The sequence below is a fragment of the Corvus brachyrhynchos genome, unplaced genomic scaffold (assembly GCF_000691975.1).
Source record: "Corvus brachyrhynchos isolate BGI_N302 unplaced genomic scaffold, ASM69197v1 scaffold22, whole genome shotgun sequence".
NCBI lineage: Eukaryota > Metazoa > Chordata > Aves > Passeriformes > Corvidae > Corvus > Corvus brachyrhynchos.
The window spans coordinates 5,121,714-5,135,339 of NW_008238355.1; the positions used below are offsets into that span (position 1 = coordinate 5,121,714).

At 41.4% G+C, this 13,626-nt stretch overlaps 1 protein-coding gene across 1 annotated transcript; it reads left to right on the forward strand.

The window, feature by feature from the left end:
• Positions 1 to 817: 817 nt before the first annotated feature.
• Positions 818 to 11,595, forward strand: CHRNA6 (cholinergic receptor nicotinic alpha 6 subunit). Its single transcript, XM_008634556.2, has 6 exons — positions 818 to 1,166; positions 3,506 to 3,645; positions 4,800 to 4,844; positions 5,892 to 6,001; positions 6,142 to 7,126; positions 10,103 to 11,595. The coding sequence occupies exons 1-6, from the start codon at positions 854 to 856 to the stop codon at positions 10,223 to 10,225; spliced, it is 1,716 nt and encodes a 571-aa protein (XP_008632778.2). The 5' UTR covers positions 818 to 853; the 3' UTR covers positions 10,226 to 11,595.
• Positions 11,596 to 13,626: the final 2,031 nt, after the last annotated feature.

The window sequence follows — 13,626 nt, forward strand, 5'->3', positions numbered from 1 at the left end:
GGATTGAGCACACATAAAGGAGATTCCCTGGCTGAGCTGCTTTCTGGGAGGCTGGATGGCACCGAATAACCTGTGGTGCCTTCCACCCCGCTGCAGCTAAACAGGACCCTTAGTTTCTCAGATCCTTTTCCTATGGATTCTTTTCAGGCATTTGTTACAAGGACATGTGTACTGAACACCTGAGGAGGGAACATGCATTAACCTCTAGGGGATCATGAGATCATGTTTTTTTAACTTCTGTGATTAAGAGTAACACTCTGTTTCAGAGAACTTTGCGTGTAACAGCACCTGGTGGTTTTTTTCTTTATTCGGCTCTCCCATTTTCATACTAGCATACTGGCACAGGAGACTGCGCACATAAGGAAAAAAAAGTTAGAAGAATTGATGTTGTAAGCTGACTTGACTGCCAGGAAAGAACTTAGCATGCTTAGTTGCTCCTGTCAGATGGTAATAATAAGTCTACTTGCCTTAGATTTATTCACTCAGAATACTGTCAAGCAATTCTATCACTTGATGCTGTGCTTATTTCAAGGTTCATATGGATTCTCGTAGAGGTGTTAAAACCCTATAGCATCCATTTCCATCACCCAAAGAATCAGTCCGCAGCCAAGAAACTGAAGCTGTTTCACCTCTGCATATTCTGACAGACTCACTGAGGTGACCACCAGGCAATAGCTAAAGCAGCTGCTTTAGCAGGATGAGAGTTCTTAACCCTTGGGTAAATGGCTGAGGGAATGTTCCCCCTGCTCCATGATGGCTGTCCTGTGTCTTGCCTTCCTTCCCTCTCCTGCACTCTTATACATTCCCCGAGGCAGGGGTGCGGGTGACTGGAAATGTGAAGTCAGCTGATAGGATGCTGCCGGACTCCCTTCGCTCTGCACGGCTTAAGCTCTCCTTGCCTAGTGCCAGTGAAAGCAACTCGGCAAGCCTTTGCTCAGCTCAGCAGGCTGCCGTTTGCTGCAGATGCAAAACCGAAATCCATCCTTCCACCGCCTACTTACCATCAGGAGGGTTATATGTCTTCTTGCCTCTTGTTTCTTTCCCCAAACCTGTGTTATCAAAAGGAAGCTCTATTCTGCTGCTAGCAATGCATCCTGAGAGGTGGCTATGTTGGTGTTGCCCTGCTTTCTGTGTGTGGGCATTCATGTTCACATCCTTGATTAAAGGTAGGCTCTCTTTGATACCAGTTTCTAGAGTATTTTCTAGTCACTGTCTCTGCTTCTGTTTTCTTGAATGAGTTCAACGTAAAGCTTCTACCAGCTATTTCTAACCTGAAAACTGTAACATTTCAACAGTATTTAAAAAGAGCTAAAGCAATACTGGTTTTCTGACATAAAACTCTTCATTTTTGTTTGATAACTAATTGAAGAACTGTTTCTAGAAAACAATAAAAATGGAAGAGGAGTCCTAGTAATTTCATTTGGTGCTTGAATTTGCAAGTGCTTAAATAATGCAGGCTATGGATGTGCATGGTCAGTACTCACACTTTCAAAAGTGAGAACTTAATCTATTGTTGTTCACAATTGGTTTTGATCTGTGTTTAAATATGCTGCAGTCATTTCTGCGCACAACACTCACTCAGTTTAGCAGGATTTTTCTTTTAGGACACACATCTGTTTTGAAAGTCTCGCTTCTGCAGATGACCAAATGTGCATTAAATATAGTGCTTGTGTTAGCAAGGCATAAGATATTGTCTTAAAGCAGCACCATGAGATAAGACCTAAATACTTGTCTGGTTCTGTCACTTTATTTTAAAGCATGTGTCTATTAAGAAGCCAGTGGGAAAATTTCAAATGAAACATGATTTTAAACTCATTGACTTTAGTCACAAGGCTTTATGTTCCCACAGCAGTGTACTTCTAGTCACAGTGCTATGGGCGGTGATGACGAAATCTGAAAAGAAAAATTTTGGTTGTTTTTTGAATTGAACAATGCACGATCTAAAAGCATCCAAACTTTATAGACATTCATGTGTCTTCTCTGAATGATGGTGAAAGGATGAAATGAAACATCAAGTTTTAAAATTTTTACTAAACTTTTCTTTCCATACATTTAAGTGACCAGTAGCCAACATTTCAGCTTGCAGTTATGATAATCCCCTGCAATTTCAGGATGCTTTGTATCACCTTAGACGCAAAATCTCTTTTTCAAGAACAGGGAAAGGGCAGTCTAAGCATGGAAGTGCAGCATACTGAGACCAAGCGTCTCCCTGCGGGACATCTGTGCATCCACAGGCCCTTGTATTCACTGAGGGATATGTAAATTGCAAATTTGTGTTCTATGCTGTGCCAGAGACCATGCTGCCTGACACAAACCCCTTCTGTGTTTAATATTTGCAATCATAAAGGCTTATCATGGTCGCTTGTCTAATGTGTGCTAGTGCAGTCTGGGACTAATGCAAAAAACTTATGACAATGAGTCTGAAAACAAATTTTTCTTCAGTTGTATCAGTAATATCTTCGGGATCATTGTATAGCTTTGATAACACAACTGTGTGCAACATGAGAAGGAAATTCTAAATCTTGACCTTATAAAGTATTTTTATTTTAGGTGCTGAATTACAGTAATGCATTGTAATAGCAGAGCTATTCCAGAAAATTGTTCTTCTGAGCTGATGTTGCCAGAGCCATTATTATTTAATATTTTCCTTTTGAAATCAAAATGTATAACCTTTAACATTGTGAAAATAACTGTTTCAGGTTTGGACTATGTGTAGCAGGTTAGGAGCATTTTTCTTAACCCTGAGTCAGCTCAGTGCCTGTCACATACCTTGTTTCTTCTAAGCCACCTGGTCTGTTCTTCTTTAATGAGGGTTACAGCTGTGATCTGCTTCTTCCCAGAGAACACAGATACATGATATAGATACTACACAGATGCATGCTATTCTATAAGAAATGTTAATGTTTCCACTTTTTTCTTGTTCACAAAGTTCATTAATAAATAAACTTTCTTCAAAGTAAAACTGTGCTATCTGGAGATTGGAAATATCAAACATGAGGATCAAATGCAGTCATAGTGTTCAAGATGAGGAGGCATCATTGTAGTCACCTGATAGAGATTTTGATACAGTAGTTGCAGACTCAAGCTTTTAATTTCTAAGTAGCTATGCTTCTCATAAACACCCTCTTTTACCAGGAAGATTCACAAAGATTACATCTGTCACATTTCTACTTCTTCTATTTCACACCACCTTATTCTACTTTGATACCAGGTGTGATACCAGGGTGGGCCAAATGGAGCCCATAGGCTAAATCCAGTTTAGGGGACATGAAGATTGAAGCCGTTACCTTACTCTTTGAGGAAACAAGGAGTAGCCAGCATTCTGCAGGAGGATGCTTTCAGCTGACAGCATACTAGTAACCCTCTCCTCTCTGTGCTCTGATGGCTTTAAAGATGGTCAAAAGCATGAGATCCATAAATATAGCACAGACTAGTATGTTATCCAGTACCTTCTTCCCCTTTTTCTTACGTCTGGCTTAGCTGTTCTTTATCTTTACTAACACAGATACCACAGCCTGCAAGTCAGAGGAACGGTTATTTCACAAACTCTTCTCCCAGTACAACCAGTTCATTAGACCGGTGGAAAATGTGTCTGATCCTGTCACAGTGTATTTTGAACTGGCCATTACCCAGCTTACAAATGTGGTAAGACTCACTACAGAATACTGCTGAGCTTTGGGGATGGTTGTAAACACACGCAAATCGCTGAAGCGGGAGATGGAAATGTGATGGCTGCACGCACCCACACTATCCTAGCTGGTATTTCATATGTGTCTAAGTGCACATACTGAGACCTTTGCTGTTCTTTCAGTCAGACAGGTCATTCCAGTTGCTTGAACAGGTGGTTTGAATGACACGGATTCGTTTGCTTACTCTGTAGCATCAAACCCCTCTGCTTCAGGTAGCAGCCTCCAGAGCCCAGGGCAGAAGTACTGAATGTTCAAGCCCACTCTTCACAGGGCTAGCCCACTCCAGAGACATCTGGTGTGTCCATGTTGTGTGTAGCATATGACCAGTTCTCCTGTGGGGCTACTGTCATTTCCCAGTGGTCCTGAGGGGAAAAATCTTCTCCTTTTTTACATGGTTTTTTTCAGTCTATTTGTTTCAAAATGACATAAGGAAAAAATGGTGTGGCAACTGGAAGAGTGGTGTTTTAAAGCATGGAGGTGGGGATGAATGTTGCATGTTTTGGAATGCAAATGGGTGTGGGGCAAACACGATGAGCAGGAGAGAGGCAATCTGGAAGAAGCAAAACCACCTTTCTGATTCATGACTGACTGGCAATTGCATTAAGTGACTGCAAAAAGAAGGTCTCTGTATAACAGTTACCGAATTTAGTGCTGGTCAAGTACATCTGCTCTAGAGGTCTGCATAGAAATTCAAGAACATTGTGATATGTGTTCAGATGGCATTTTCCTTGGATCTTGACCAATTCTGTACTGTGTAATCAGAGCTTTTTAAACACTGAATCCGACAAAATACACAGCCACAAGAAGAACCTTATTCCTCTGGTACAGATCAGAACAATTCTAGGTTGTGTGCTCTCCAGATATTCAAGCTCTTGGCAAAACAGTGCAGCTTTCTGTATGTCTGATATTTATGGAGCATGATTTTTCAGTAAAGCTTTATTAATTTTTCAGTAGGGCTGCACACCACTGTGTACAATGTGTAAACCTCTTGAAAGATGCTAGAAAAGAATCTGGCATTAGTTAATGTGAAATTCTATTTTCTGGTTTTATGGGCTAAGTTTTTGGTCATCTCAGGACACTATAACTGGTTCTTACCTGTGTTTTTTATAGGATGAAGTCAATCAGATTATGGAAACAAATTTGTGGCTAAGACACGTAAGTGACTGTGTTGCATTTCTCATGCATTCTGCATCGAAATGATGAAATGTGTGTTACCTTATAAGTTACATCTATCGAACAAGTTCTTGTTTTGTAACAAGGATTTAAAAAACTAATAAGGAGAAGCTCCACAGTTGAAAAAGTAATTTCTCCATTCTTTTTACCAAGAAGTTACATCTTCCTTCTTTCCTGTGGGATATATTTTTCTTCTCCAACTTCATGATGATAGGTTTTCTTCTGGAAAATCTAGCTGGATGTACTCCTTAGAGTGATTAAATATGCAGCTCTGCAGTCCTAGGTCATCTCCACCAAAACATTTATTAGAAAAAGGAACATACCTCCATTTTTCCTGATAGTTTTAGTGCTTTTACATAGATAAAGATACTTAGAGGACCTAAACTGCTGCAAAAATATAGCTAACTTGCATCATTATTTTCAGGCACTGATTGTGGTCCACGCAAAGTTTTCTGTAAATGATACTGTACTTATGATAGGAGAGAGACCATGGAGCATGGCCCCATGATAGGGCAATAGCCAGCAATGCAAGAGAGCTGCTGTGCATCCCTTGCTGCCCTGACCTGGTTCCTACTCCTGTGGAAGCAATACTGTCTTCTGGCAGCAGCTGCCTGTTCGTGTGCTTGTGTGCTGCCTAGCTCATGAGGGTACTGCTCTCCTCTGGTGCTGTTCTCCCCTAACCAATGGGGTGCTGCAGCAAGGCCCCTATTTCCTCTGGCAGTGGGGAAGTTATCTTTCACAGACAGGGCTCTTTACTGATGTTGCAAGACAGAGGAGAGATCCCAGCATGCCAGCAGCTCATAACAATTGCCACCCCATGGTGTCACAGAGAACAGAGTAGCAATCAAGGGGAGCAGTATTCACACATCCAGTGTTTCTCCAGGTCATGGCCTTGCTGTCTTTTGGACCATTGTCCCCTTCTCTGTGTGCTACATTTTTATCATAGTTTCTTGTTTTACAGGAAGATCTGAGAAACAGATATTTGTTGATAATTTAAGGTTTTAAAATCCTTGTCCATTCTTCTTCCAGATTTGGAATGACTACAAACTACGGTGGGATCCCAGACAATATGATGGCATTGAATTTGTTCGGGTACCAGCAGATAAAATTTGGAAACCAGATATTGTCTTGTATAATAAGTATGATGATGCATTTTACCCATTTTATTGATTCATTTGACTCTTTCTCTCAAAAATATCCCCTTGCAGCACCTATGAAAGCACCCATTACTTTTTATTTCCATGGTAATTTTTTTTCTTTGCCTCATTTGTCTTTCCAGTGCTGTGGGAGATTTTCAAGTTGAAGGCAAGACCAAAGCCCTCCTTCGCTATGATGGAATGATCACCTGGACCCCACCAGCTATTTTTAAAAGCTCCTGTCCTATGGATATTACCTTTTTCCCATTTGATCATCAGAACTGTTCACTCAAATTTGGCTCATGGACCTATGACAAAGCCAAAATTGATCTTCTGATCATTGGATCCAAAGTAGATATGAATGACTTTTGGGAAAATAGTGAATGGGAAATAGTTGATGCTTCTGGCTACAAACATGATATCAAATATAACTGCTGTGAGGAGATCTACACAGACATAACATATTCCTTTTATATTCGAAGGTTGCCAATGTTCTACACCATAAATCTGATCATTCCCTGTCTTTTCATCTCATTCTTGACTGTGTTAGTTTTTTACCTGCCATCTGACTGTGGTGAGAAAGTTACTCTTTGTATCTCTGTGCTTCTTTCTTTGACTGTATTTTTACTGGTGATCACAGAAACAATCCCATCCACTTCTTTAGTAATTCCCCTAGTAGGTGAATATTTACTCTTCACAATGATATTTGTGACTCTGTCAATTGTCATCACAGTGTTTGTCCTCAATATACATTACAGGACTCCAACCACACACACAATGCCCAAATGGGTAAAAACCATCTTCCTTAGCCTGCTCCCCAAAGTCCTGTTGATGCAGAGGCCACTAGAACAGCAGAAAAAAAACGCCTCCAGAAAAAATGAGAGAGCTTCAGAAAGTAAGTTGGGCAAGTCAAAGCGCAGCAAACACAAAGACACCAAATTGCACACGGAGCAGCGCTGCAGCCACTGTGATAAGGCAGCTGAACTCCCAAGGACCAAAAGACGGCTGAGCCATCAGTCCCTGAAATGGATGGCAGAGCACATGGAGTACTCCCCAGAGGTGAAGGATGTCATTAGCAATGTCCAGTTCATCGCAGAGAACATGAGGTCTCAAAATGAAACCAAAGAGGTAAGGGAGGTAACCATCCCATTAGGGCTTGTTTTGATTGTATTGAAATCAATGGTGATGACAAGGTGGAGTGCCTGTGGGTAAAGATCAGGGGCAAGGTCAGCAGGGCACATGTCCTGGTAGGAGTCTGTTACAGACCACCTAGGCAGGATGAACAGGCAGACAATGAATTCTGCCGGAGGCTGGAAGAAGTATCATGATCACCAGCCCTTGTTTTCATGAGGGACTTCAACTTGCCAGATGGCTGCTTGAAGTATAACACAGCAGAGAAGAATCAGTCTAGGAGGTTCCTGGAGTGTGTGGGAGATAATTTCCTGGCACAGGAAGCAAGCCAACCAGGGAAGGTGCCCCACTGGGCTCACTGTTTGTGAACAGAGAAGGACTACTGGGAGATGTGGTGGTTGGAGGCCGTGGGCACAGCGACCATAGAATGATAGTTTTCAATTTGGGGTAAAGTTAAGAGGGGTGCTAGCAGAACTGGACCTTCAGAAGCTAGATTTTGGCCTGTTTAGGAGGTTGGTTGTCAGAGACACTTTAAAGTCAGTCCTGAAGGTCCAAGGAGTCCAGGAAGACTGGGCATGGTCTAAGAAGGAAATCCTAAAGGTACAGGAGCAGTAAGACAAGTTGCTGGGGAAGAAGACCATCTAATGAATTTGCTTGTGTGAGGTTATAAATTTTTTATCCTATTTGGGATTACTGTCATAGAAAATGATGCACATTGGAATTTAAAGAATTCTGGGGCCACATCCTCATGTGTAAACACAAGCAACTAAAAGAAACTGCAGAAAGATGTGCTGACACTGAGACCTCACAAGGAGCAGGAATTCTCTGACACTTCAAGATATTTTTAAAGTGTTTAGAACCTAATGAAACATATATCTTTGATCTGTCATGGAATTTTTGCTTTTGAAGTTTTTTAGATGCTCTATGATGGTAAAATCCATTTCAAAACTAAATACTGCTCTATTTGTATCGAAATTCACAAAAGCTTTATAAGTGAAGTGTTGATATGCATACTTTCTATCAGAATATTGTGTTGGAATTCATGCAACTTCTGTGAAACATAAAGATTACCTTTCTTCCCCTAAAACCTAAAGATTAAGTTTTCTCTATTCCCTGCAGAAGAAATTTCATCTGAAAACAAAATCCATTAATTTCTGAATAAAGGACTAGAGTTAAGCTGGTGACTGAATTCATAGAATGAGCATATAGTACATGCCAGCCCGCAGCAAAAGACAGGAATTTATTGCCATAGAGGAGTATGGGGTTTGAGCTGACCCTTGCTCAGTACCTATGCCCTTAGTGCTTTCCTTAACCCAAACATCTCAGCCTGGCTTTCATTATCACACCAGCTGGATAAAACATATACATGTACTGATTCAGCTGCTTTCTCTGATGCTCTCCCAAAAAGAAGAAGTTTTGCATGCAGTCATCCAAATAACTTGCTGTCTTGATTATGCAGCTCAGGAGAAGTCCTCCTTTGCTAGTTTTGCTGATTTGCATTTTGCAAATCTCTCCTGACACATGAAATTGTATTCTTAGTCCAGTGTGTTCATCAGCAGCTTTGTACCTTACCTTTCAAAACATATTAGGGATGGGAAGCATGATTTTTCATTTACAAAAATCCCTTTTTCAGGGAAAAAATGGGATTTTTTCTCAGGCAAGGACAGACAAAAGTGATTCTGAAGGCTGCTTCTGCTTCAGCCAGATATACAAAGCAATATGGGTGATACTATGTACTAGTCCTGTATAAATAAAAACCCTTTAAAAATTGTAGCAACACTTACAGCTGTGGGAGTTCTTCCTGCATGTTTTTTCATGCAAAATACAGCTTCCATTTCTGATTTTCAGAAGTCCTCCAAGTTCTTCCCTGACTTCCAGCATGTTACTATCCATGGTCATGAAGTTTTCTTCAACCACCCTCTTTTCATAACATCCCCATCACTCAACCCAACACTACTGATTTTACAGCTATCGTCTCAGCAGCCTTGGGAGGCTGGATAGGATTAAACCAAATACAATCCTGAAAAGTCTTACCTTATTTATCTTTCTCACCTGGGCTGAATTGCCTTTATCATAGTTTACAACTTTGAACTTACCCTACTTGACTTTTACTTATGCTCCCCAATAACTGCCACTGTATTCCTCACCCTCAACACAATAAAAATCCTAAACCCAGTATTTTCTGGGAGAAAAATATAATGAAATTGGGAAAACACATGGAAGATCCCTCAGCAGAGAGCTCTTGAACAGTCACTAGTTTATATGAGTGAATGTTCTTCTGCAGCAGTGTTTCTTGTGCAGTGCAAGTTTAAAGCTACAGTTTGAAGGACAGCAACTTCATTGAATGTGGTTCTAAGGTCTGTCTCTCAGACATACAAAATCCACTCTGTCCTGCTTAGCACAAGATGCTGCATTGTGCTCAGTCAGAGCCCTTGTTTTGCTATAGTCCATGTGTCCATGTGTCCAGTTTTCTGAAATCAGTTGGGCTTGATTGGAGAGACCGTGTTTCAGGTCAGACCAGTATAATAGCAAACTGTGTCTTGCGTGGGCTGTCAGGATAAATCCTTTGGCAGGGTTTAGTGATGTGCAGCTATGGTGGCTGTGCCTGCTGTTAAACCACCCCACCCCACTCTGCACCACTGATCTGCATGATCAGGTCCTATTTGTTAATGTCAGCATCACAACCATGGATGGGCTGCCCTCAGACTTGAATATTTAGAAAAATTCAGCAGACTAGGACAGTGTTGTATGTTAGCAGCCAAAAGTGGCAAAATACCATTAGCAAATCAGCCCTCTCTGAAGAGACTTGAAAACTGCAGCAACTATAAGCACAGCAAGCAACATTCCTGACTTGCATGTGTGTTCTTCCTCACATTCAAAAGCACAAGAGGCATTTCTATTGCATAATGTCAACTCACAATTGCATGTAACATTTCCTGTCATTTATCCTTTTCTTTTTTTATTCTCTTGCAGGTGGAAGATGATTGGAAATACGTAGCTATGGTGATAGACAGAGTATTTCTCTGGGTATTTATAATTCTTTGTGTGTTTGGGACTGTAGGGCTCTTTATCCAGCCACTAATAGCAGAGACGTAACTTGATCCACTGCTTTTTATCCACTTTTGTTCTTCTTTCATTTTTGGTTCAGAAATTTACCTTTTATTTCTCTCCTCTAACATAACCCTTCTGCTCACCACCTCCTCAGCACCCAGCCACAGAGGGTCCCAGAACAATAAAGTATGTGTTGACATTTATGTTTGAAATCAGACAAGTCTTAAACAGTTAAATCATATTTGAAAACAAACGGACTTAACATTAGAATGTGGTTACCATGTGAGGCATATACATTTGAAAACTACATACTTCTAAAATCTTTCCAAACTAATTTGATCTGCCACTTAGCTTTGCATGTGACTGAAGTCCCCTTTACTTCCTGATGGTGTGTACCAAGACCTTGATGAGCTCCAGCAGGTCAGCAGGACTTCCAAGCCACAGCTCTTGTCAGTTACAGTGGTCCTAGCCCACAGGTTCTGCTCTGAAAACTCTTGCTTGCTCAGGCTCAGACATAAACCAAACAGAGAAGGGTCTGTCCCTGAGCAGCTACTTGTCACAGACAGAATTGGTTTGACAGCATTGGATTGATCTGAATTTTCCCATTTTTAAAACCCAAGACCAACCTGGATTACACACATCCCTGTAGAAAAAGGCTGGATACCGTGAATCCTGTGCAAAGCTGAGCACCTTGTTTCAAACAGCTGTGCAACAATGTTCTGTTTGCTGGCTCCTCGTGGGTCTGTGCTGTGTGTGCAAGCCTGTAACTGTAGGGACATGTCCTTTGGGGCTGATGTCACTGCTACGTAATCAGGTCCCAATCCTAGTGTGCTTCATCCTGAAACACTTTGCAGATGTGTTCCTGATGTGGTTTCTATAAAATGTGGATGGTTTACCCTTAAATCCCTTGTTTGTTTGTATTCCTGTTAGTTCTGTGCTAAAAGATTCTTCTTTAAAAGGCACCACTACAATTAAACCCAATGACTTCAAGAATACAAATCCCTTCTCTCTTATAAGAGCCTCTAAATTTAACTGTGCAGTGTCAATGCAGTGTTTTCAGTGTCTGACATGTATCAGTCTTGGCTCTGAACATCACCAATCCTTGGAATGTATGACTCCCTGTTTCTGAAGTCACTGACTGGCCTTTTACTCTTTTTTGACGTTTCATAATAAAGAGAATAGGAATGAATTACTGTATATGTTAGAGACAAAGGTGGAATGACAAGAATATAACTGTCTTAATCCACCCAGTCATGACTGTAGAAGAAAAAGTAGAAGAAAACTATTATTTTCTGTAATCCCCATGAATGTTGTTTGATTATATAGTGACAGACAGACAGATTTATGAAAAAGCATGGTTTATTTTGTCAGCCTGTCAATTAAATATCACTCCTGAGATAAACCTTCTTGAAGAATTTGTGGTTTGTTGTTTTTTTTTTAATATTTCCTGTTGTGAAATGTGTTTATAGATGCTACTAAATGACATTTACTATGCTGGCTCTTTAATCAGAAAGAAGGTGAGGGAAAAGAAAGGAAATTCGAAGAGGAAAGCTGAATTCTGACGCCAAAAACTTCGTTTCTACAGAAAAGACATCTGAGTGCCAACATTCACTGTTGCATTCTATGTCCATCCAAACCATGAAAATATTGTGGCTCAAGGTGCACTGCAGTGGTGTCTTAAGCATGACAGCTACAACCCCACAGTCTGACTTCAGCAAAATCCCTGATTTACAAAGTCGTCTTCTGTCTCTTTCTAGTGTACTATTGCCCCTTCCTTCCCTCGACTCAGTAACTTTTGCAGCCATCTTTTTGCCATTCTCAGCTGTGTTTGGCACATTCAGTACTGGAGCCTAATGTACTGCTGCCAGCTTTGTGAAGGTAGTTGACTGATTATTGAGAGTGGGGATGGGGGATACAATAAGCATGTCAGCACGTCACCTTGAAGAAAGCTGCTGTGGGGCTGCCCCTGTAAGCAGACACGGAAGAACCCACACAAAAATGACATTTTTGCTTGCCCCAACTCTTGCTGAAGTTTGGGGGACCTTCTAACTGAAATAACAAGAAAAGCTACAACTAGAGGTGGTGCCATGCCAGATGCAGTTGGGTCACACATTGTGCCCAGCCACAGGAAAGGTCTATTCTCACCCCATCAGCTCCAAAGCCACAGCAGCAATACCCCTTATTATATCTCAGTGATGGCTGTACCACTGGCAGCAAGAATTCTCCTTTCCTTGGGAGTGATGGCATCTATGAATTAATTTTAAAAGCACACCAGCAATTCAGCATCTCAGCACCTCTTTACATTCTCTTCCCAAGGGAGACCATTTTTCCAGTTTGCCTCCACTAAAAGGCCCAGAAGAGTTTGTCATATTTATCTTTTGGTGAGTGGGTGATATATGTGGTCTTGCCAAGCAAGGCCACGGTCCCAGCAAACCAGTGCCCAGAAACCAAGGCAGCATGTGTTGAGATAGTAGTAAGGCAGAGGGTTACTGGGTTTTTTTAAGATTTGGGATTTGCAGTGCTGTCATCCACAGGCAGAGCAGGTGGAGCAGCAGGAGGGGCCCCACTGGAGGACTTCTGCCCAAATATCCTCCCTACTTGTGTTTTTAGTGGCAGGCCTTTGTGGGGAACACGTTGAATGCTTTTGTGGGCCAGATTTAGAGAAGCTCAGGAACAGGCAGCACAAGGGAATGAGAAGTGAGGCTACAGATGTAGCAGTTCCAGATGCAATGCTAGGAAGACTGGAGGCCAGATGCCATACCTATGCAATGTTCATACATCACCCACACATGAGCCCTGCTGATCTTCACCAGAATAAGCCAGAAAAAGCATCTTGGCATCAGACACAGACGTGTGAGACAGAGCAATGTGTTGCCTGCAGGTGGGCAACAAAATTGTTGCATGGCGGGGACAGGACCATCTGTCAGATGAACACCTGAGGCACTTGCCCAGGAGAGGAGGTTGTCATCTGTCACAGCTAACAGGCAGCCTCCTGGCAGCAGAGCTCACAGGGAATACCTATCACTACTGCAGCCCAAGAGTCTGGAAAGACTGGAAATAAGAGCTTCCTGGTTCTTTTCCTACGAGTATTTCACAGTACTGTCTAGTGGAACAAATGCACTTTATGCGAGAAGAGAAGAGCAACTGATAGAATGGTCAATGTGAATGAGTTTTATGCCAGTATCATATGCGAAGACATCTCTCTGTATGTGCTAAGCTAAATGGATTTGCTCCTTGTTACGATCTGGTTTAGACCCAGAAAAGCAAAGCAAGCTAAGTCTCTGTGCATAAACCAAAAAGAACTTACAAGGTTCAAAATTTTCCCAGAAATGAGATTAAAACCAAATGAGGTTAGATATTGTTGCCAAAAAATTGATGTATTTTATTTAATAGTAAAAGAGGCAAAGAGAAGTGAAGAGAAAAGAAAGAAAGAAAGAAAGAAAGAA

What these genes read in the sequence shown, in the direction of transcription:
- CHRNA6 (XM_008634556.2), top strand. Translation starts at nt 854, where the DNA reads ATGCTGCCGGACTCCCTTCGCTCTGCACGGCTTAAGCTCTCCTTGCCT. An exon ending in GTTCACATCCTTGATTAAAG is followed by an intron (nt 1,167 to 3,505) that starts GTAGGCTCTCTT and finishes TTACTAACACAG; the next exon opens with ATACCACAGCCTGCAAGTCA. An exon ending in TTACCCAGCTTACAAATGTG is followed by an intron (nt 3,646 to 4,799) that starts GTAAGACTCACT and finishes TGTTTTTTATAG; the next exon opens with GATGAAGTCAATCAGATTAT.